Source organism: Simochromis diagramma, unplaced genomic scaffold, assembly GCF_900408965.1.
Source record: "Simochromis diagramma unplaced genomic scaffold, fSimDia1.1 OVJJ01000603.1, whole genome shotgun sequence".
NCBI lineage: Eukaryota > Metazoa > Chordata > Actinopteri > Cichliformes > Cichlidae > Simochromis > Simochromis diagramma.
Genome location: NW_024387414.1, coordinates 14583383 through 14605197, shown reverse-complemented (window position 1 = coordinate 14605197; position 21815 = coordinate 14583383). Strand labels below are relative to the sequence as shown.

Sequence of the window (21815 nt, the reverse complement as noted above, 5' to 3'; positions counted from 1 at the left end):
CAGACAGGTCAGTGATAATGGGAGTACTGTTGGTATCTCGGGAGATGAGGCTGTTGCTGTGGCATTTGGAGTGTAAATAATTTAACACAGCAAAGGTTCTGTTAATGGTTTAAAGCTGCTGAATGATACCTCTGTCCCCCTTTCCATTTCTCCGCTTCTGCGAAATTAGGTGAAGCTAAGTAAGGTGGGTGAAATAAAAAGTGAGAAAGAAATCTCTCACACACTTACACAAACACACACGCGCACATAGGCGCGCCAAGGTAGCGTAAAATTACTTTTTTGGAGGTGAGCTGAACTGAGAGAAGTAAAAAGAACAGAGTCAACTGAAGTGAAGGGAGTTGATCTGAAAGAAGAAGATCCCTTTGATGCTATCGTGTCCTTATCTCTACATGAAGTGGCTCGGCAGTCAATTAGGGTAAATTATCGCTTCCTTTCACGTTATAAAAAATCGTACAGATCTGAATGTTTGCTGCTATCGGCATTTCCTTCGTCCAAGTTTGCAGTTGCGCAAACTCAGACCTCATATCTGATGCTAATGCAAAAGTTTCCACTCAGGAAGATGTTTCAGCCACTTATTTTCTACACAAGAAGACTCAGGAAACCATGACGCACACGGAGGGCTGAGCCTCTTCAGGGGGAGTTTGGCTGTCTGAGGCCGTTTACAGTTATACTTCACAACGCAAAGAAGCTTGAGCTCAGAAAGGGACTGCCTTCAGGAGGACATTTTCCTGTTTTACTAAAGAGAGACAAATTGAACAAGATGAAACTGATTCTTCTCCTCCTCATCTCCTGCCTCGCCTTACATAGCACAAAGGGTAAGTCGACAATTAAATCTACTTTGTGCCTCTTTTTTACCGGGATTGATGTCGCAGTATACTTTATCGGGTCAGGTTGTTGAGGAAACAACAAGTGGACATGTTTACCATCCTGACAGCTTAAGTGCTTTCCGGGAACATCCTCACATAGAAAGTCACTGGGAATCCCAGGGCCCTCGGGGGTTTCTGATTGACAAGCAAAAAAATAGGAACTGTTCCACTTCACTGGTATACAACTCTGCGTCAGCATACTGTCATTACCGTAAGTCTCTATGACTCATTTAATCAATCCAGGGTTCTCAGGATCAGCATCCCCTCAAGTTGAGCATTAGACTTCAAAACCCCTATAAAATCGAATATATATATATATATAAAAGAAAATACATGTACATAACATAGATGCTGCGTGCTTTACAGTAACATGCCATGATGTAATGGTAGGACTCCAGGTATCGGAAAAAAACAAAGGCGTTTCATTTTCCGAGTTAAGTTTCGACGATACTTCTTGAACACTTTTTAAATATAAATGTAGAGACGGAGAGAGAGAGTAGTGAAACGGAATGGACAAACCATTTTGCGTAAAATATATCCGATACTAAACAGCCACATTTTAACCCCCCTGAGGCCCCAATTAATCAGACACTATTAGATATTTTCCCGTGTACACGTGATTGTATTGTATTTATGATAGCAATAAGACTTTTATGTTTTTATCCACTGAGTTAAATACTTAAAAAGTTTGTAAGTAATTTTACAGTCATAGCAGATTTTCACGTGTTGATCGTCTAAGAATTTTCTTTCTTTCTTTCTTTCTTTCTTTCTTTCTTTCTTTCTTTCTTTCTTTCTTTCTTTCTTTCTTTCTTTTGGCTGCATGATTATATAAAAAAAATACTAGACTTTATTTTATTGTGGGTGTTCAATAGTAACACACCCAAAAGCACTATGGGCACATGACACCATCACTTATACTCATCATTTTATCATCAGTGGCTACTGAGTGTTCACATGTATATTTACTGTGACAGCCTTATGACAGGAAGCCTGTGGTGCAAAGAACCCAGCTGTCTAACTTCCACATCTTAATTGCCTGAATAACAGATAGTGATAGATTATCTTTGCCAGTAGTATAGATGTAATAAATAATTATCAGTACAGCTTCAGCAGCACAGGCGCTTTTCTAATAAAAATTTACAAAAAGAGTTAGAGAGGGCAAACAAATCGTCAGACCAACCAAATACTTGTTACAATTTCTCAAATATTTAATATTTGTTGGAATGACTCAACTCTTAATGGTTTTAGCATCACACAACCTCCACGATCAACGTGCTGCAATGCGTGGAGAAAAAGTTGCAATACTCCTACTTCCTATTTTAACTAATTTCTTAAGAAAATAAACAGCTCTGAATGCTTTTGAGAAAACCGTTACTTTATTCCATCACAGACTAATGTTGTAATCTTAAAAACGTCCAAATGTGGAGATCACGAACACTAAATACATCCAGAAATGTTCCCCAAGTGTGTGAATAAAGGTAAAATGTACTATTAATGGGGCAAAATAATAAAATGTTATCTACACTTGTCTGTCTCTAGGAGCACCAAGGACTGCTGTGTATAAGTTTATGAGATGTAACCCTGATGGTGACCAGGCCAACTGTGTGACTCAACAAAGCCCAGAGATGGAGTGGAGTCCAGATCTGCCATCAAAACTGCCTGCTTCTGCTGCAGAGTATCTGTAAGTGTTCGTGTGTCGTAGTCTGTTCACATCTGGTATGTGAAGTTTTTTTTTTTTTTGATTTGTGAGCTGCTCAGAGGACAGAGGTGGCAGCGAGTTCACGTCAATGTTCAGTTGGGTCTGAAAAAAACAAGAGAGTGCTGTTTTTAGACAAAAGCTGACTTTAAATATGAAAAATGCTGATGCTGCACTGGCTTTGTCACCTTGGTGAGCAGTGCAGGCTCTCTCTGCATGCTTGCCTGTGTGTTTTCTTATCTTGTGCGTTTGAGAGTATATAAGTGTGAGGTAGGTGGCCAAGAAAAGCCAAAATAGAAGACAACGTGGAGGGATAAAGAAAGAGAGTAACCAGAGAAAGGGCAGGGAGGTTACAGCTGGACTAAAGAAAGAAAGAAAAACACAATAGTTGATGATCTTTTTCTTCACAAGACACAGAAATATTTAGAACTTAAATGAGCTGATGTCTGATAGTCTGAAATGAATGCAAGGAATGCTGGTTCTTTCTCTGCACAGGAAATAATTTAGATGATTTTAACTTTACCCAAAGTATACATATCTTGAAAATGTGCATACCCTGGAGGTCAGAGTTGCCAAGTGCACAAAACATTAAGACACTTCCAAATAAATTGTATTTTATGGTATAAAGAGATACATTTTAATAAAAATGCATTCTGCATTATATCAACATAGTAACTCACATATATTGGATCATAAAAGAGACTCCAAACATGAGGTAGACTTGAGCTCTGCTTACTGCAGACTTCAGCACAGAGGAAGTGAACTCATCGCTTGTTGCAACAGGGTATTAAGACAGATGCAGAGACACTGTGCGTAGGTTTTGGAGGAAAAATGGCTCATTTCATCATTTTTATGATGAATTTCATATTTCAGCAGGATTTTAGCCCACACTTTATAAAGTTTCTTTTATTAAAAATGAAAATCGCTAATGTCCTCAGTGACTTGTTCCTCTGAGTGGTGGCATCAATGGTTTTAAATGTGTTGTATGATGATAAACTTAAAAATGTAAAATGAAAGAAAAGCATCAAAAATTGAAATTTAAGGTTGTCTGTGATTTACTTCTGTGTGGATTAGCTTCCCATTCAACTTTAAAAAGTAAATAAATAAGTTTCCATATTTACAGTTTCAGATATAATGATATCAAATATTATTTGTTATGCTTTTAAAAAAAATACAAACATAAAAAGTCTCAGCTGTGCTCTTCTCACAAGGTCCACAATGGATTGTTACGTTAACACACGAAGATTTTGTTTCACGATCGTCACAATTTTATATTGAGCTAAATAGTTTAGTATCAAATTAATTTTTAAACATTTTAACAGTTCAGTTGCTACATTGTTGCTCTTTCTGTATAAATTATCCGGCAGGTACTATAATCTTTGCTGCTGCTTTGTTAAAACTATTCATTTTTACTGTGTAATATGTGTGTATACTGTGTATCCTAGGAGGACATATGCTTATGTATAAAGATTCTAAAACATACATTAAAAACCTACTTAATGAAATTTTACTAAACTTAGAAATTAATTAATGAGCTGGTAAAAAAGCAGCATGTGTTTGAATTTCTGTTTAGCATAAAATGTGTCTGTGAAAAAACGGATATTTTAATATGTGTGACCTCTAAAAAAAAAAAAGTAAGAGTATCACAATCTTGCTCTTCGCCCTCAGTTTCCTCTTTTAAAGTTCCTCTTAATGTCAATCCTTTCAGTTAACAAAATTATATTCAAAAATAAAGGAAATCTTTCAAAAGTGAACATCCCAGATTACATTTTTCTCAGTAAGAGTCCTTCTATCGTGTTACTGAAACGTCTGTGACAACACAAAACTTCAGATAACTTAATAAAAACTTGGATGAATTTCACATGTTCTGCGTTTTCACAGGTGTGTATAGAAAACATGCCATAAACTCATTACAGACACAAAGACAAGAGTTAGAGGGTAGCAGGTAAAAAGGTTCAGCTGTTAACATTGTGATGAAATGTAAAAAACCTCTAAATATGAACAGCGTCTGGCTTGTTTGTGTCTTTTCGCTGAAGCTTGCTTATAATCACCGGAGCTTCCGCAGCAGCCGTCCTTTTTACAGCACGCCTTGAACGGGAAGTCACAAGGAAGTGTACAGAGGAAGTGGGCTGTTGCTTCTGGTCTATTGTTTTGTATTTTTGTATGTGTCAAGCTCTTTGGATAATCCTATCTGAGAAGCACAGGATTATATATGTATTACTTGTATCATTAGTTAATATGAAGTTATTTATTTCAACAACCTGGAAAAGAAAGCCCACTGACGAAGCAGTTCAAGTCAGATTCTCAAACTAAATTTCATTCGATAAAGATATATGCAAAGCAAATACGCAAGCAAGCTCAAGCTCGACAAGACTGTAGAAATGTTTTTAATGATGGAGTCACAATGAAATTCAAGTTGTTGGTAGGTGTGTAAAAGCAGAAGAGGACAGGAAATAATGCGATTGAAGTGGTGGAGACATAGATGGCAAGTTAACAACAGCAGCTCAAAGATGTAAAGTCGATAGTTTTGTTATCAGACACTTTGCTGTCTTAGAGATCTCAAATGCTTTTCACGCTCTCTGCTGCCAAACAGCTTCCTCGTTCTGTGCTGGTTGTAAGAAAAAAAAAAAAAGACTAGAGTAAAATCCCAAACTTTCAGCCAGGAAAAAAAAAGTGGATGTTTTAGTACAGTTCAATCCCTGTTCATGGAGTCGTTATCATGCAGACAAATATTAAAGTCTCAAATCAGAGCAAAGTTTGGAGATGCAAAGACAGCCGCAAGAGCAAAAGAGAAGACTTACCAAAAAGGAGAGAGACCTACTATTATATATGTTTAAGAGATGCTGGCACTAACACAAAACAGGAGGCACAGCTGAAGAGGTGAAGGTTTCCATTGGGCAGGATTAGAAAGGAGTACATCAGAGGGACTGCTCAGGGAGAGGAGCTGGGAGACAAAGTACAACTTTATTTGTATAGCACATTTAGAACCAGAGGTGGTCAAAGTGCTTCACAAAATCCAGCCTTCCTGCAAAGTGAATGCAGGAAGGCTGAGATGGTTTAGACGTGTGGAGGCAGATGATCTGTTGTGGCGACCCGTAAAAGGAGCAGCAGAAAGAGAAAGAAGAGACATTCATCAGCTAATCTCTCGATCTCACGTCTTATGTGTTTTCAGGGAGGCAGAGCCTGTGGAGGATGAGAATTCACCAATGGAGGAGGACGATGAGGAAGAGCAGGAATACGAGGAGGAGGCAGAGGAGGAGGAATCGAAACTGAGCGAGTCACCTGGAATATTCCTGGGCGAGGAAGGTTCTGGTGGTTACGAAGGCTCTGCAGCTGAAGGTCCATACATGGCGGACAAGAGCAACCTCGGTGAGACTGGTTCTGGCATGCTCTGGAAAGAAAGTGAAGGTATTTTTTGTAGGACAGGATTTGCATGGATTCAGTAGAATCCATGTGTTTTCTCTTTTGTTTGCTCCATGTAATTTGATCTTTCTCCTTGTTTATCTTTCTCCTCTGAAGATATGAGTGACCTGAGGAGGCTGTTCGCCAGCAGGCGTACCAGCGATGAGGTAAAACCCGATGAGCGTGATTACAAAGAAGACCACCTTCTGCAGCTGTAGACTGGACTGCCAACCACTCCGAAGCACATAAACAAGGCTGGCATCTAATTTGATTCCCTGTCTGGGCTTATAGTAAACTCCACCTGCTGGGAAAAAACAAATGCCATTTTTTGTACTCTCTGTGTTATTGTTATTAATTATTTTCAGAAAGGCCAAAACAACGACTGTAAACAATGTGAAAATAATTGTGCCAGTATTGTGCTTTCCTATGGAAAAAAGCTTTCAAATGCTTTTTAAAATATAAATAAAAATATTCTTTTAAATCATTTTAATACCAGTGCAATAAAAGCATGCCTTTGTCCATGCATTGCATTACTCCAGCCATTTTTTTTTTTTTTAGTTTTAAGGAACGTGTTCCTTTGAAACACTTATTTAAATTATTTGATCCCTTTATTCACAAATCCTGCAACATTTTATGTCTAACCTGAGAATATTGAAAAATATTCCGGCTCAAGATTTAAACGAGATCATCTTCAAGACGCAAATCCCTCAGAAATGGGTTCAGAAAGTCCTAACCAGAGTTAGAACATATTCGAAATATGTACTATAAACACACATGCATTTTTAACAAACTCTGTAATTTCAATTTGAAAAAAACTTCTACCAATAAAGTGTTTATTTTATCCCTACTACTGTGTTATCTGTTCTCATAACTGCTTTCATATATGTCAAGTTCCTCAGTAATTTAAACTGAGGTACCTTCTATTATTCAAGCGTTTGATTTTTTTATACGGTACTTGCAAGCATCAGGAGCTATTTTCACTTGAAAAAAGTACATATTTGTCATCTATAATTAAAAATTAAGTTTACTATCTCAAAATTTCAGACTTGTGAGAAAATAATCAAAATGGAGAAATATCTTGAAACTAACTTTATTCCTTTTGAGAAAATGGCCTGAAATTTCTATTCACTTCTATTCTTTTTTTCAGTGGCAGAAACAAGCTTCTGTTGTAGGTTGTCTTCAGATTTTCCACTGATAAATTTGTGGCCAATATTAGAACACTGTTGAAATTGTTTATTCGCCCACCAAGTGGCACTGAACTTAATTTACAGCTGTAAAACGGCTTCCTCATATTTTCATATGTTTCATATGAATTCATATGTTTTTAGTCTCAATGGGGAAATCAATTTCCTTGCCATGCTATGCTAGCTTTGTACTGTACTAAAATGCCACCTTTGCACTAAGCCGTTTATTTCTTCCCTTCTGGATATGCCACGATAAATTCTAAGTGGTATTATTGGAAAGTACAAGCATTTCCTCAGCCATGAAGTGGCAGACCATGCCAAGTTATGAATGCTGAAGCTTATAGTGGATAAAAGTCACCAACACTTTGCTGACTTCATTACTGCAATGCTCCAAACCTCCTCTGGCGTTAAAATCAGCATAAAAACCATGCACCAAGAGCTTCACACTGTGGGTTTCCATGGCTTAGCAGCTCGTATTGGGATCGAGACATAGATTTCATCATCAGACAAAGATCCGTGTGGACAGGTGGGTACCACGACATCTTTGTTTTTTTGAGATGTCATGGAGTTGTCCGACAAGAAATTGCATTCCAACTAAACATGATGAGTATAACACGAATGAGTTGGTCATCCAGTCTCCAGTTCTCTGTGTCAGTGTCCACAACAGAGCTAACAAGCCAACGCTTTTGTCCATGTAGCGCAGGGGTGGGCAACTCCAGGCCTCGAGGGCCGGTGTCCCTGCATGTTTTAGATGTGTCCTTGAACCAACACAGCTGATTTAAATGGCTAAATTAGCTCCTCAACATGTCCGGAAGTTCTCCAGAGGCCTGGTAACGAACTAATCATGTGATTCAGGTGTATTGACCCAAGGTGAGATCTAAAACCTGCAGGACACTGGCCCTTGGGGCCTGGAATTGCCCCTGATGTAGCGCATTTAAATGTTGCCTTCCTGTAGACATGCTACTGGCTGTGTCAGTGCTTCTGCCATGTCCACGCCGTGTAGCCCGCTTGGTTTCTAAGGTTGCATGATCTTTTGGTTTGGTTTTGCCCTTACAAAACATGCCTCATATTTGCCAGCGAATCCACACCTCACTTTACACCACTGATACTGACTTACACACGTCAGGGTTTTGTCCAATTAAGTATAGCTGAACTAGACGTTTCGCAAACACCTTGAAGGACAAGAAGCTATAGTTAAGTCAGGATAATCTTTAATTAATCAGGCAAACCTTTAAGAATAGTTTTTTACAATGGGGGTTGGGCAATAAAGCTAAATCTATAGAGGAAATTGAGGTAACAAAAAACAAACAAATAAACAAAAACTAGAATTATGCTGCCCCCTGGTGGTGAATGTTTTAGTTAAAATGTGCAGAAAGTAACTACAAAAACTACCTTTAAAGTCTGCACCAACAGCAAATACATGAACTCAACCAGCAGCCTTACCTATACAGGTTATGGCTTTTTTTTCCTTTCTAATTGTTAGGTGGTATTCGTGAGTGCCTTCAACCTCCAATCCTCCATATCCGTGGCCGCCCACATACACATGATTCGGGTCACATGACGGTTAGCCCTAGTTCAGTGACAGACTGGCTACACGAAGCGAGGCTAGCTGTTAGCAAAACTGTCTAGACGGCCGAGATGGTAAGTGTAAAAACAAACATTGGCTGGTCAGGCTACAGTAAAATTGGAGGCGGTGTTTGGTGTTTCTTGTTCATGAAAATATAACATTAACACGAGTTTCCGTTTTTCTGAGGAAGCAATTAATTTTAATACTCAACCCTGTAAAGAAAGCTAGCTGGGCTGGTCGAATTAGCATCGCTAGGAGGCCGTCTTTCTCAATGATCGTGATGTTTTGGTTAGCTAATGGCCCAGCAGCATGATGCCAGCAGTTAAACGTGTTGATTGCTAAGGCAAGTATTTGAGTTCGGTCAAAAAGTCGGGTAGATGAGTGGTTCAAACAAATGTCACTGTTAGCAGACGTTGCTGATCGTTAGCTCAGTGAAGTTGTGCCGTCACATGCATGTTGAATTACTGCAATAACCGTAGAAATTAAGCCAATTCATTTTCTGATTAAGGGCAAAGGGTTGTTCGCTTATTGATTCGAGGGTCGGCTTTCAATAGTGATTGGGTAGCTGATAACTTGTTTTATTTGGGGGTAGGAGGGTTCTATGAAGAGTTTACTTCAGTGTTGATTCTCATCTTATATAAATACTTGATGACTGAGCTGATTCTTGGTGATTTGCTGCTTCTGCACGTTGAAGCATTTGTTTGTGACTTTGTGCCAGCTCAGAGGAAAATAATGCGACTGTGCAGATGGTGACTGGTGAATGGGTTGTTATGGCAATAACAGATGCCGTAAATGAGTAGGAGGTGAGATGGTGGGTTTTAACATGTGATATTCATGTCAGAGCTTCCATCACAGATGAGGACACTAACCTGGCATCTCTCTCTATAACTGTCATTGTTATCACTGCAACATTTTGTTGGGGTTGTGTGTAAACAAAGTCATTTGTCTTTAGGGCAGATTCATGTTGATGGAAGCTACAGCACAGCTCAGGGCTTCTTATTACAGCTAGCTGCAATTTCTCTTTAGTTGTTTTAAAAGCAGCATATGTTTGATTACATAGCATGTTGATTGCTCTGAATTTCATCCTCTGAATGTTTTTGTGTTTCTAGAGTTTCCTGGGAGGATTGTTCGGGCCGGTTTGTGAGATAGATGTACTGCTGAATGATGCAGAGAACAGAAAGACGGCCGAGCTGAAAACAGAAGATGGGAAAGTGGAGAAACACTACCTGTTCTACGATGGAGAGTCGGTTTCTGGAAAGGTAAACTGTGTTTGCGTCATTTATCACATGTCACAATGTGGGTCCTGCACATGTGAAGCATAGCTTAAGTTTGTTCTCATTTTCTGCGCAGAAGATAGTTTCAGTCAGTCAGTGTATAATGGACTTCTCAGTCTATTTTGGGTTCATTGCTTTAAGTCCAGTGGGAAATTACGGTTCTTTTGATGAGCGTGCAAGACTTGCTTTGGCTTCGGCTTTGCGTCTGCTGTTGCTGTGCATGAGCTCTATTGAGCAGTCTGATATGTGCCTTGTTCACTGTTGACTTCTTCTGTTATCCAGCACAACTCAAAATCAAGTAAAAGGTCAGTTAGTGTGGTAACAGCAGAAAGATATTCACCATCGATGTTGATTGTAATAAACAGTTTTCACTGTGATTACCTAACAGCTGTCAAGCAGAGAAATGTGAGGAGATTTATTTTATCAATTATTTATTTACAATCAATTATTACAGGTTTGTTGAAAGTCGGCAAGCAAATAGGAATAGATGTTAGTTATAAAGAAATATGCACAATAATCATAAAAGAAAAGCCATTTAAAGGAACATTATGCTGGTAGCATGTCAGAATATTATCTTTCTGTTCAGTCCACTTTTATTCATATAGCACCAGTTCACGCAAGCAAGAAGAAACTTGTTCTCAACAAATGTTTCCTCTTCAGGTGAATCTAAATGTGAAGCAGGGAGGAAAGCGGCTGGAGCACCAGGGGATCCGCATCGAGTTTGTTGGACAGATAGGTGAGCATGGTTGATGCTAATGTTAATGTGGCTTTATCACATGGCTGAAAGGTTTAACAGGGCATGTGGTTATCATGTGCAGGTCTGCCGTAGTGCCGCTAACCCCCGCCTCCAACTGTATTTGCCTTGGGACAAAGATAATGAGTGCAGTGTGTTGAAAGAGAATGAAATGCTCAAATGAAACTAATAAATACAGATTTGGGGTTTTTTTTGTTTGTTTTTTTTAAGTGAATTCGAAGCAATCAGCCCTTCAGCCAGTCTGAATCCTCTCTGCTATATTTCAGAGCTTTTCTCTGATAAGAGCAACACCCACGAGTTTGTGGACCTGGTCAAAGAGTTGGCTTTACCGGGAGAGCTCACCCAGAACAGAAGCTACGACTTTGAGTTCATGCAGGTGGAGAAGCCCTATGAGTCCTATACTGGAGCCAACGTTAGGCTAAGGTGACACAACCTATTATGTAATGTTTATTTTCTGTCAGATTTCTCAATAGTCTTTACTACTGAGTAGGTGCAGGGCTTGTGAGCTCGCTGTGACACAGATTACCGCTTTTTGGATGTTTTTTTTTTTTTTTTTTTTTTTTAAATGCATTTTATTTCTAATAGAGAAAAAAAAATTTGTATGATTTCAGTCTGACTTTTATAGCTTGGTGTGTTGTCGTGTTCGACTTGCAGATACTTCCTCAGGGTGACAATAGTTCGGCGCCTGTCTGACTTGGTGAAGGAATACGAGTTAATTGTCCATCAGTTAGCCACCTACCCTGACGTCAACAATTCGATCAAAATGGAGGTCGGCATAGAAGACTGTCTCCACATCGAGTTTGAATACAATAAATCCAAGTAAGAGCAATGTGACTTTAACTTATCAAATGAACAAGTTAATGCTCTGTCACTGCAGAAAATCCCAAATCTAAATAAGAGCTGTCTTTACTTGCATTTATGCCTTTCTTATAGGTACCACCTCAAGGATGTGATTGTTGGGAAGATTTATTTCCTGCTGGTCAGAATCAAGATCCAACACATGGAGCTGCAGCTCATTAAGAAGGAGATAACAGGCATAGGTGAGAATCCAGGGCAGCCACATATAAAAATAAAGTAACCTAGATAGAGCACATAAATGACAAGTCATTGTGGACTTGGATTAACTCTGTAGTTCATCTCCTCTCAGCTTTTAAACCTGGTTTCTTTTCTTCTCTGTAAACCAACTGTGTCCCACTAAGAGTACTGGAAACTTTGCTCCACTTTAATATTTTGTCTCCGGTAGTAAAGTCCTTGTCCTCCTTTTCAGGTCCCAGTACTACCACAGAGACAGAGACGGTTGCTAAGTACGAGATCATGGATGGAGCCCCAGTTAAAGGAGAATCAATTCCCATCAGACTGTTCTTGGCTGGTAAGAGCTCATCTCCTCTTTGGCAGCTATTATGTTGAGTGCTGATCCAGACTCCTATCATCAGGATATCGCTTTTCCTGTTAACTTCCCTCGTCATGAAACAGTCAAACAGGCCAGTTTTTGTTTGCTTTTTATTTTGTTTTGTTTTTTGTTAGTGACATCTAATCGTCTCTCATGTTTCCTTACAGGATATGACTTGACACCCACCATGAGGGATGTCAACAAGAAGTTCTCTGTACGCTACTTCCTTAATCTGGTGCTGGTGGACGAAGAGGACAGGAGATACTTTAAACAACAGGTAAGTCACCACCACTCCAAGTAAACGGGCTCTGTTATATATGTGTGATTGTGAAATTATATTGTGTATATTTATTTATTTCTGGAGAGAGGGGCAGGGTTTTTGATTTTTGTTATTAGAATCTGTAGTTCCATCAGGAAACTGAGGGGATCCGGTACCAAAATAATGATGCACTTGATTCCTAATGCTGTAACGCTAATTGCTAAATGAGTGGTAACCTTAGACAGAACAGCAGGGCTGTGGATGTGCAGTGCACAAAGGGAAACAGAAGTGGGCCAGAGAACAACACCAGGAACTTTTAAATCCTGCTTTGATCACAAAAAGTGATTAATGTATTTACAGCCACTGGCCACTTTATTAGGTGCACCTTGCTAGTACTATTTTTGGTGAGCTTCTCTGAATTGTAGCTGCAGTTTCCTATTCTTAGCTGATAGGAGTGACATCCAATGCGATCTTTTTGCTGTAACCCATCTGCTTCAAGATCCGACGTGTTGTGTGTTCACGGATGTCCCTCTGCATACATTGGTTGTGACAAGTGGTTATTTAAGTTACTGCTGCCTTTTGATCCTTTCAAAGCAGTCAGTCTGTTCTCCTCTGACCTCTGACTTCAACGAGCTATTTCCAGACCAGCTGTTGCTCGCTGGATATTTTCTCTTTTTGGGGCCAGCCGTAGAGATGACTGTGGACTGTGGAGCTAAATCAGGGTCAAAGGTTTCATTCATTTGAAAAAGTGATTAGAAACTGAAATTATTTTCATATTTGAAACAAAAACAAAATGTGTTTGCAAAACCTAAATTACTTTATTTTTAATAAATTATTTGTTTTCATGCAGCTTCAAAGTAATTTTTTTTTTTTTTTTTTTTTTTTTCAAACCCTTTTGTTACGGGAATACTGTTATCTGATTGGCTGGTAGGTCACTGAGCTAAAAGAGCTATGAATGCCGTAAAGAAATCTAAGACTCGCCTGTTCATTTCTGTATATTATTTATTTCTGTCCATCACAAGATGATCAAAAACCGTGTTTCTTACCTGTTGGGTGGTACCGGCGGCATCCTGTGAACGAGCAGTGGCCATGTTCAATCAAAATACCGCTTTTTAATTTGTAACGAATGTGACACAGTAGGTGTCAATCATTAGTCTATGCCCCGCCCTTCCCCTTTGATACAGGCTCACAACACATTTTTGCAACATTTCTGTTTTTGTTGTATATATTTTTTTAACACATTTTTTTTTATGTTTTTAAATATCAAAACTTAGAATTTTAGTTTCAAATAACTTTTTGACCCTGATTTCGTTCCATATGTGGGAGAATCGCAGTAGATCAGCAGTTTTTGAAATGCTCAGACACTCTGGCACCAACAGCCTTGACATGTTCAAAGTCTTTTTAATTTGAGCTGTTTTCCCCATTCTGATGCTCAGTTTGAACTTCAGCTGGACATCTTAACCATGTTTACATGCTTCCATGTGATTGGCTGAATAGATACTTGCACTATACAGTTTAATAGGCATATCCAATGAATTGGCCAGTGGATACAACATATACCAGCACTGAATCACAGTTGATCTCATTCACGTACACGTCCATAATTTAGCCCACCTTGGTTGGTATATTAACTTCACATTTGTAAATAAAATTTCCTGTTGCATAAAAAGATTAACTGAATTTCAATTGTGCTTGATTACATCTAGATTTCGTTTCTAAAAGCAATACTTTGAATAGTTTGTGTGCGTGTGTTTGGTAGCAGAAGAAAATAACAAAAAATTCCTTAAAAAAAACAAAAGGCCACACTGACGACGCTCTGAACTTGGCATGAACTGATGTAATGACTTCCAGCAGCATTACTCACGCAAGTGGAAGCACATTTATCAGACAAGGCAAAATATGATTCCTGCACAAATTAATATTGGGGGGGGCAAGGGATAAAGGACGTATAGTGTCTTAGGCACATTTATTAATTATCTCTTTGATGGATCATTTTGACATAATTAAAATGACATTAAGTTGAACTGGCTGCAGCCGTTATAATCTCAGCGACTGCTGTTTTTAGTTTAATGTAATTTAATTGTGGTGTGTGGCTCTGTGCCAATGTGCAATATGCAGCCCCACCCTGACCTCCAGCTTGCTTAACTTTTCCATATGATAAGTACATGAATAGTTCTACATTAAAAACGTGCATTACCGTATTTTTATTTTTGCTGCTCTGTGTCTGTGTTTAGGAGATTGTTTTGTGGAGAAAAGCTCCAGAGAAGCTGAGAAAAAGAAACTTCCACCAGCGCTACGAGTCTCCCGAGCCCCGAACCCAGCCGGTAACTGCAGAGCAGCCAGAGATGTGAGGGCCGGGCTAAGAACTGATAATACATGCAGACGCACCACAGCTCGTCACTGCTGAACAGCCAGAGATGTGAGGCCTGCCCCCACTCTCTTCCTGGACTGAGAAATGTCTGTATTCATAAATACACATAACACACCTTCAGGCATCCCCCTTCCCCGCCCCCCGCACCACTTCACAGCTTCAGGTGTGAGCTGCCCATCATCACTCTCTTTCGCGCCCCGCCCCAGGACGTAGACACACTCGCATACAGATGCACACAGTCAGAGTCTGCTGAATGCTACATGTCAAGGCAAGCGCGCAAAACAAACCAACCCAAGTAACGAACAGTGAGACAGCCTTTTTATCATCCTGACGTCTCGGACTGCAAACACACTCAAGCACACACAACTGAAGCCATACAGTCGGGTTTCATGTGGAATAAAACAGGAGCAAAGACAGAAAAGAAGAGAGCGCTACAGACCAACGCACCATTTTATCTTGTTATTCTGCAGCAGGAGCTTCTTTTTGTTTGCTTTCTGAACAGCACTGCTCTTGGACTTCCTCTTGTATCTCGCCCAGATACTCTACAAAGTGTCACTTTCTAGAGTCTCGATGGACCCAGTAAGTGAAGGTATTCATGATGTGGGGTGGGATCAGCCCGAACAAAGAATGTGAGTCAGCACCCAAGTTCTGTATTTATTCATATCAGGTGTTATTCATCCATGGAGCTGGGAAAAGAAGGAATTTCTCAGTTAAACATTTTCGTTACTGTAACTGCTTCCAGCCCAACAGAAAGGTTACCCCTTGTTTGATGTTTTACACATTTCTAGCTCCAGTCCAAAACACATTTCATTAAGAAAAACGTCATTCACCGTGGACATCAGGTTCATAAAATCATCATTTTGAACCTCAGCTAGCAGTTATTTATTTCTAAGACTACAAAGTGCCAGATGGTCAATATACAATCATACAATGGAGAAAAATGCAACAAATCCTCACACTGGAGAAGGAGAATTGATTATCTTTTATTTTGATTCTCTGATTAATGGACTAATGCCACAAGCATCATCAATACATCATTTCACACATTTCAGGTGTAACATATGCAGATCAATGAAGATGTCAGTTTTCAACAAATTGCATCAGGATTTCCTCCACAAATATCTGAAGGTGTAGTTTCTCTGTTCATGTCTTTGGCTGCTGCGACACCCGTTCAGTTTGAATTTTTACTGCACTTTCTATCACTAACCTGTAATCTTAGATAACTCAAAGTTTGGTTCACCCATGTTCCAAATAAGAAAAGCTTTGTCTTTTCTCTTTAGTACTTTAGCACTATAAGGAAATTCCTCTGACCTCCTTTATTAGAGGGAAAAAAGCTCAAAAGTCAGACTTGTTAAATTTAAAGAAGATATGTCTATTTGAAATTTGGGTGAATTGAACTTTTAAGCAAGGATTGAAAAAAATGACTGAAAAAAAAAAAACAGTTCTGTTACATCAAAAGACACTTTTTGTGTTTACAACTTGATTCATTAGAAACAAGGTGGTTAATGATGATCAGCAGCCTGTGGACTCGCTGTTCTTTTTTTTTTTTTCATGCTGTTTTATTGAACCTGTTGGTTTAGTGTGCTTGAAATACTAATGTGATGAATGGCTCGCGTCAGCTGTTGTAAGCACTGGAAGAGTTGCAGTATGGTTATACTGTCAAATCCAACAATGTTCCACTGTGATGCTCAGACCTGTAGTCTAGGTCCTGCTTTAAAGACACTGTTCAGTCCCATGTGTTGGGTGATTTTTGCCCTTCAGCTTTGATCCATTTGCACTTTTCCCCTGTCATGCTTACCTTTGTACTAAAGAGGCATGGACGCTGAAAGCAAACATCACTCAAGGACAACTTCACCTCAGAGATATCCTGAGTCTGTAACACAAACTATACACACATTTATACTTCACTACATTTTTTTTTGTTTGCTTTGTTTGACTTTATATGTAAAATACTTGTAGCTTTAGTTCCCCATTTTTCATATATGGATCATGAAGCTGTGCTGCTTTTCACCTCAGAAAAGTCTGAATGCTGATCTGCACTCCAGCTCTTCGTTGTCCAGCCTTGGAGTCTGGTTCTCTCTTGTCTGAAAACTGTAATTTATTTGCAAAAAATGCTCTCTTCACTTCTTTTTGCTTGGCAGAAATATTTTGTCTTTCTGAATACTGTATAAATAGGGTTTCAATGGTTTTCTTTAAAGACTATCCAAGGTCACGAGGAGAAACACTTAAAAGCCAAAACTCTCGGCCCCCGTCTTATCTACTGCATGTTTATCTTTACACAATGTCTGATCATGCCATTGTGTGTGTGCGCGCGCGTGTGCGTGTGTATGATAATGTGTGTGTGTGTATATGTGTGTGTGTGTGTGTGTGTGTATATATATACATATATAAATATATACACTAAACACAGATATCTAGCTAAAAATGAATCATAAATAAAGTTGATTTATACTGAACTTTTTTTTTTTTTTTTTTTTAGGATGACAGAAAGTGCATTTAGACCAATGAATTCCAACCAAGGGTACAAATATACCAGGGGGTAATTTACAGGATCAATCAGTAGCTTTTACACTGATCAGAATACTAGGTTACTGTCAGTGTAATTGCTCAGCAGTAGTCCCGGCACAGTTAAAACCGCTAAAAGTAATTCTGTTAAATACTATTAAACAAGTAATGGATTCAGTTTTAAATTACTTTAACCCAGTGCATTTCTGCAGAGAGATGATGAAAGAGTACCTGAGTTCATCTGACAGGCCTGTGGGGCCACATCTGTTTGAAAAAAGGATAGGATGGTTGAGAACATAAGGAAATAAAGCTTCGAAAAATCAAAGTCATGCTGTGGGCTGTCTTTGTGATCAATTTAGTGTAATAATTAATTCTTCAATTCTATCTGCAGGTAGGTTGATAATGGCTAAAAGTATACTTGATTCCCCAAATACCATAAAACAAAATGAATGTTCTTTTAAGCTTCTGTCTTTGGATAAGTTGATGCATAAAACTTGTTGGAAAAACATTTTTCTTAATAAATTTAACTCTATGGATATGGAAGGAACCCAGAGGAAGAGATGTTATTTACTCGCTTGAGAATAGGACATACAGGTTTAAACTATACACTGCACTGAAGAGGGAAACACCCAGCAGGTCCACCATCCACTAGGTAGGTGGCGGTAATGCACTTGTAAGTGTGGTTTGCCAACCACCATTGACCTCCAACGAAGAAGCAGCTAGAGCAGGGGCAGTTCAAACTGAGGTGAGGTGGTCTGCAGTAAACCGGACTAACCGACAGAAGGCCCTGAGGCGTCGTTGCACTTTTTGGGTGAATTAAACGTGTTTGTACGCTAATCAGTAATAAACGCCTTTAGCTAGCTAAAAAGAGCAGTTGGGAGAAAGCTGTTGTTCGGTAGTTAATCTGTGCACATGAATGAATTTACCCTCAATACAGAAATCACTCTCTTGTGCTTTGATGCTAATTAAAGTATCTGTAGTCCAGACATTAGCTCTATTGCTTTGACTGTACGGAGCTGAAGGATGATCAAACCGGCTGCAGGTAGTTTAAGATGAGGCGTTTATAGGCTAAAAACATATCTGTATTGGTATCAGCAATACTGACCCTGTATTACTTGGTATCAGATCAATACCAACATTTCCAATCTTGCACACCACTGCTGCTCAGTCACAAACCAGTGTTTCCCTTAGTTCTGCAGACTCCCTGCAGAAGTCTAAATCATGCATTACTGTGACATGAGTGAGCTGGACTCTTCTACAGCTTCCTCTCTCCAAACAGTAACACTAAAACACAACAAACGTGTCATGCACTTCTACAACCTCACATGAACAGATTAAACGCTGTAATCACCAAAGATGAAATATTGAGGGGATTGAAAATATTCTCACGGCATTAATTCATTCACAAACTGCCTGTAATATCAGCTCGAGTCTCTAGCTAATATCTCAGTTTGTTGCTAACACAGTTACATGTGCCGTACTCTGTGCAGCTTACATCCTTTGAGAGAAATAATATGAATCGTTAATATATATTGTTCAATGCTAAAGCAACAGCTCAAACATGGTCATAAAACCGCCATATGTTTCTTTGAGTTTTCCTGCAGATGACCCTGATGCAGCAACACAACTAAACCAGGATTGGAAACCTGTCCCATCAGCTCATCTTTGTAAATCAACAACTCGAAGGTGAAATATTATACTTGATAATCTGTTTATATTTATAGAGCTTTGTCTTTTTTTTTAACAAACAGTCCACCTGTTAGCTGTCAGCAAAACTGTAGACTGAAAAAAATGTAAGCTCAGAACTTATGAACCTGAAGTGTGTGAGGACTGAGAAGGATCAAACTTCATTTCAGCTTTGAGGAATAAACTTCACATTTGATTGATGATTCTTTTCTGTTTGTGATTACAGGAGCTGCCCTCAAATTCTGACTTCAGCACGATCCAGTGACAGCAGACAAATCTTCCCACATTTTAACCGTTAATGCTGAATACACTCATTTAATATTGTAGTGAATTTACTGTAAATCCAAAATTAACTGATAAAAAAGGTCAAAAGCTGTTTCAATGAGAAAGTTAAAGACAAAAACAAAGGAATGATATAATAATGTAACTGGTATCATGATGCACTCTATTGCCAAACGTATTCACTCATCCAAATCATTGAATTTGTGTGTTCCAATCACTTCCATAGCCACAGGAAGTGATTGAAAAAAAAAGAATCAAGCATCTAGGCTTGCAGACTGCTTCTACAAACACTTGTAAGAAATGGGTCGCTCTCAGGAGCTCAGTGAATTCCAGCGTGGTACTGTGATAGGATGCCATCTGTCCAGCAGGTCTAGTCGTGAAATTTCCTCACTGCTAAATATTCCACAGTCAACTGTTAGTAGTATTATAACAAAGTGGAAGCGATTGGGAACAACAGCAACTCAGCCACGAAGTGGGAGGCCACGTAAAATCACAAAACGGGGGAAGCGGATGCTGAAGCACATACTGCGCAGAGGTAGCCAACTTTCTGCAGAGTCAATTGCTACAGACCTCCAAACCTCATGTGGCGTTCAGATCAGCTCAAGAACAGTGCGTAGAGAGCTTCATGAAATGGGTTTCTATGGCTGTGCAGCTGCACCCAAGCCTTACATCACCAACCGTAATGCAAAGCACCGGATGCGGTGGTGTAAAGCACACCGCCGCTGGACTCTAGAGCAGTGGAAACGTGTTCTCTGGAGTGGTGAATCATGCTTCTCTGTCTGGCAATGCGATGGACAAGTCTGGGTTTGGCGGTTGCCAGGAGAACAGTACTTGTCTGACTGTATTGTACCCAGTGTGAAGTATGGTGGAGGAGGAGTTATGGTGTGGGGTTGTTTTTCAGGAGTTGGGCTTGGCCCCTTACTTCCAGTGAACGAAACTCTTAATTCTTCAGCGTACCAAGACATTTTGGACAATTTTATGCTCCCAACTTTGTGGGAACAGTTTGGGGATAGCCCATTCCTGCTCCAACATGACTGCACCCCAGTGCACAAATCAAGGTCCATAAAGACGTGGATGAATGAGTTTGGTGTAGATGAACTTGACTGGCCTGCACAGAGCCCTGACCTCAACCCAATAGAATACCTCTGGGATGAGTTAGAGCGGAGACTGCGAGCCAGACCTTCTCGTCCGACATCAGTGTCTGACCTCACAAATGCACTTCTGGAAGAATGGTCAGAAATTCCTATAAACACACTCCTAAACCTTGTGGAAAGCCTTCCCAGAAGAATTGAAGCTGTTATAGCTGCAAAGGGTGGGCCAACTTCATATTAAACCCAATGGATTAAGAATGGGATGGGACTCAAGTTCATATGTGTGTGAAGGCAAATAGCTTTGGCAATAATAGTGTATATATCCTTATCTTTGACCATTTACACGCTGCTTTTTACATTCAGGAGCATAAACAGTAACTGAATTTGGTGTATAAGATAGCTGTTGATCACAGACGGCTTCTGCTTTTAACACTGACATGTAGTCCCCTTCATGAAAGTGAAATGATATCTTTCTCTGACAACATTAAATAAAATCTGATAGACGGTCAAAGGTCTTCACTTGTATGTTGAACTAAAAACTTTAATGTAGAACAGTGTTTTGTAATATTGTGTTTTATTTGGCATAAGGTAATCAAGAGACAGTAATATACATTTTAATAATATAAGTTTCTACAGGACTGAATATAGCATCATTATGTAGAAGTCCAGAGCTTCTGTGCTTTATCTGGGGATCATGTGAAGTGTTTGTGACATCAGGGAGGGGCAGCCAACTGCTGCAACCAGTTGGGGGTCATGGGGAAAGTGAGAGGGCAGAAGAAACACTGTGGAAAAGCATCAGAGATTAATAATAACTAATGATTTAATGCAGAGTGGTATATAAGCCCATCATGATTGAAATAGCTGAGTGAAGAAGAAAGACTCAATGCAAGCCCCAAGCAGCCTAGGCCTAATGTGGTGTAACTAAGGGAGGATTCAGAGTCACCTGATCCAGTCCTGACTATATACTTTGTGAAAACAGGCAGATCTAGAGAAGTTTTTCAAGGGTGGCATGGAAATCAAATGGGGTAACAAAATCAAAGCCTTTTTTTAAACACATATGTAGGTGTTACATATGGTTATAAAGAGTAAAATGCAGTAAGTATACCCATGTTTCATATAAATATAGTCTATAACTTCTTTATTAATTCATGTAGCCCACATAATGAAACATTTCAGTTACATTAAACATGTGAATTTTAATATTATGTAATGTATAGCTTGTATAATAAATAAATATGTACCCAATAAGTAGAACATTTAAAAGGTGTTAACACAGTTTTTCATGATTTGTTGGATTAATATTCTGAGGTCCAAAATATAATTGGCCATTTCTGGCTACTGTTGGTTGTTGGTTGTTGGTTGTTGTTGTTGTTGTTGTTGTTGTTTTTTACCTTGCCTTGCTTGGTATCATTCTTTTCAGCACAACCTCACATGTCTGAATTTGCAGTTATTTTTTCATTAACATACTGTATTAACACAACTGATTTG

At 39.2% G+C, this 21815-nt stretch overlaps 2 protein-coding genes across 3 annotated transcripts; both read left to right on the top strand.

The window, feature by feature from the left end:
* Positions 1-652: 652 nt before the first annotated feature.
* Positions 653-6811, top strand: srgn (serglycin). Of its 2 annotated transcripts, none has more exons than XM_040011248.1 (4): positions 653-815; positions 2406-2547; positions 5735-5970; positions 6082-6811. In XM_040011248.1, exons 1-4 carry the CDS (start codon positions 761-763, stop codon positions 6180-6182), a joined length of 534 nt encoding a protein of 177 aa, XP_039867182.1. In that variant the 5' UTR covers positions 653-760; the 3' UTR covers positions 6183-6811. The 2 variants fall into 2 exon arrangements, with proteins under 2 accessions (XP_039867182.1, XP_039867183.1); XM_040011249.1 differs by having other exon boundaries at positions 654-815; positions 5735-5931.
* Positions 6812-8584: 1773 nt separating this feature from the next.
* Positions 8585-16639, top strand: vps26a (VPS26, retromer complex component A). The gene is made up of 9 exons (XM_040011247.1): positions 8585-8789; positions 9825-9974; positions 10650-10725; positions 11010-11166; positions 11398-11562; positions 11677-11783; positions 12011-12112; positions 12301-12410; positions 14627-16639. The coding sequence occupies exons 1-9, from the start codon at positions 8787-8789 to the stop codon at positions 14741-14743; spliced, it is 987 nt and encodes a 328-aa protein (XP_039867181.1). The 5' UTR covers positions 8585-8786; the 3' UTR covers positions 14744-16639.
* Positions 16640-21815: the final 5176 nt, after the last annotated feature.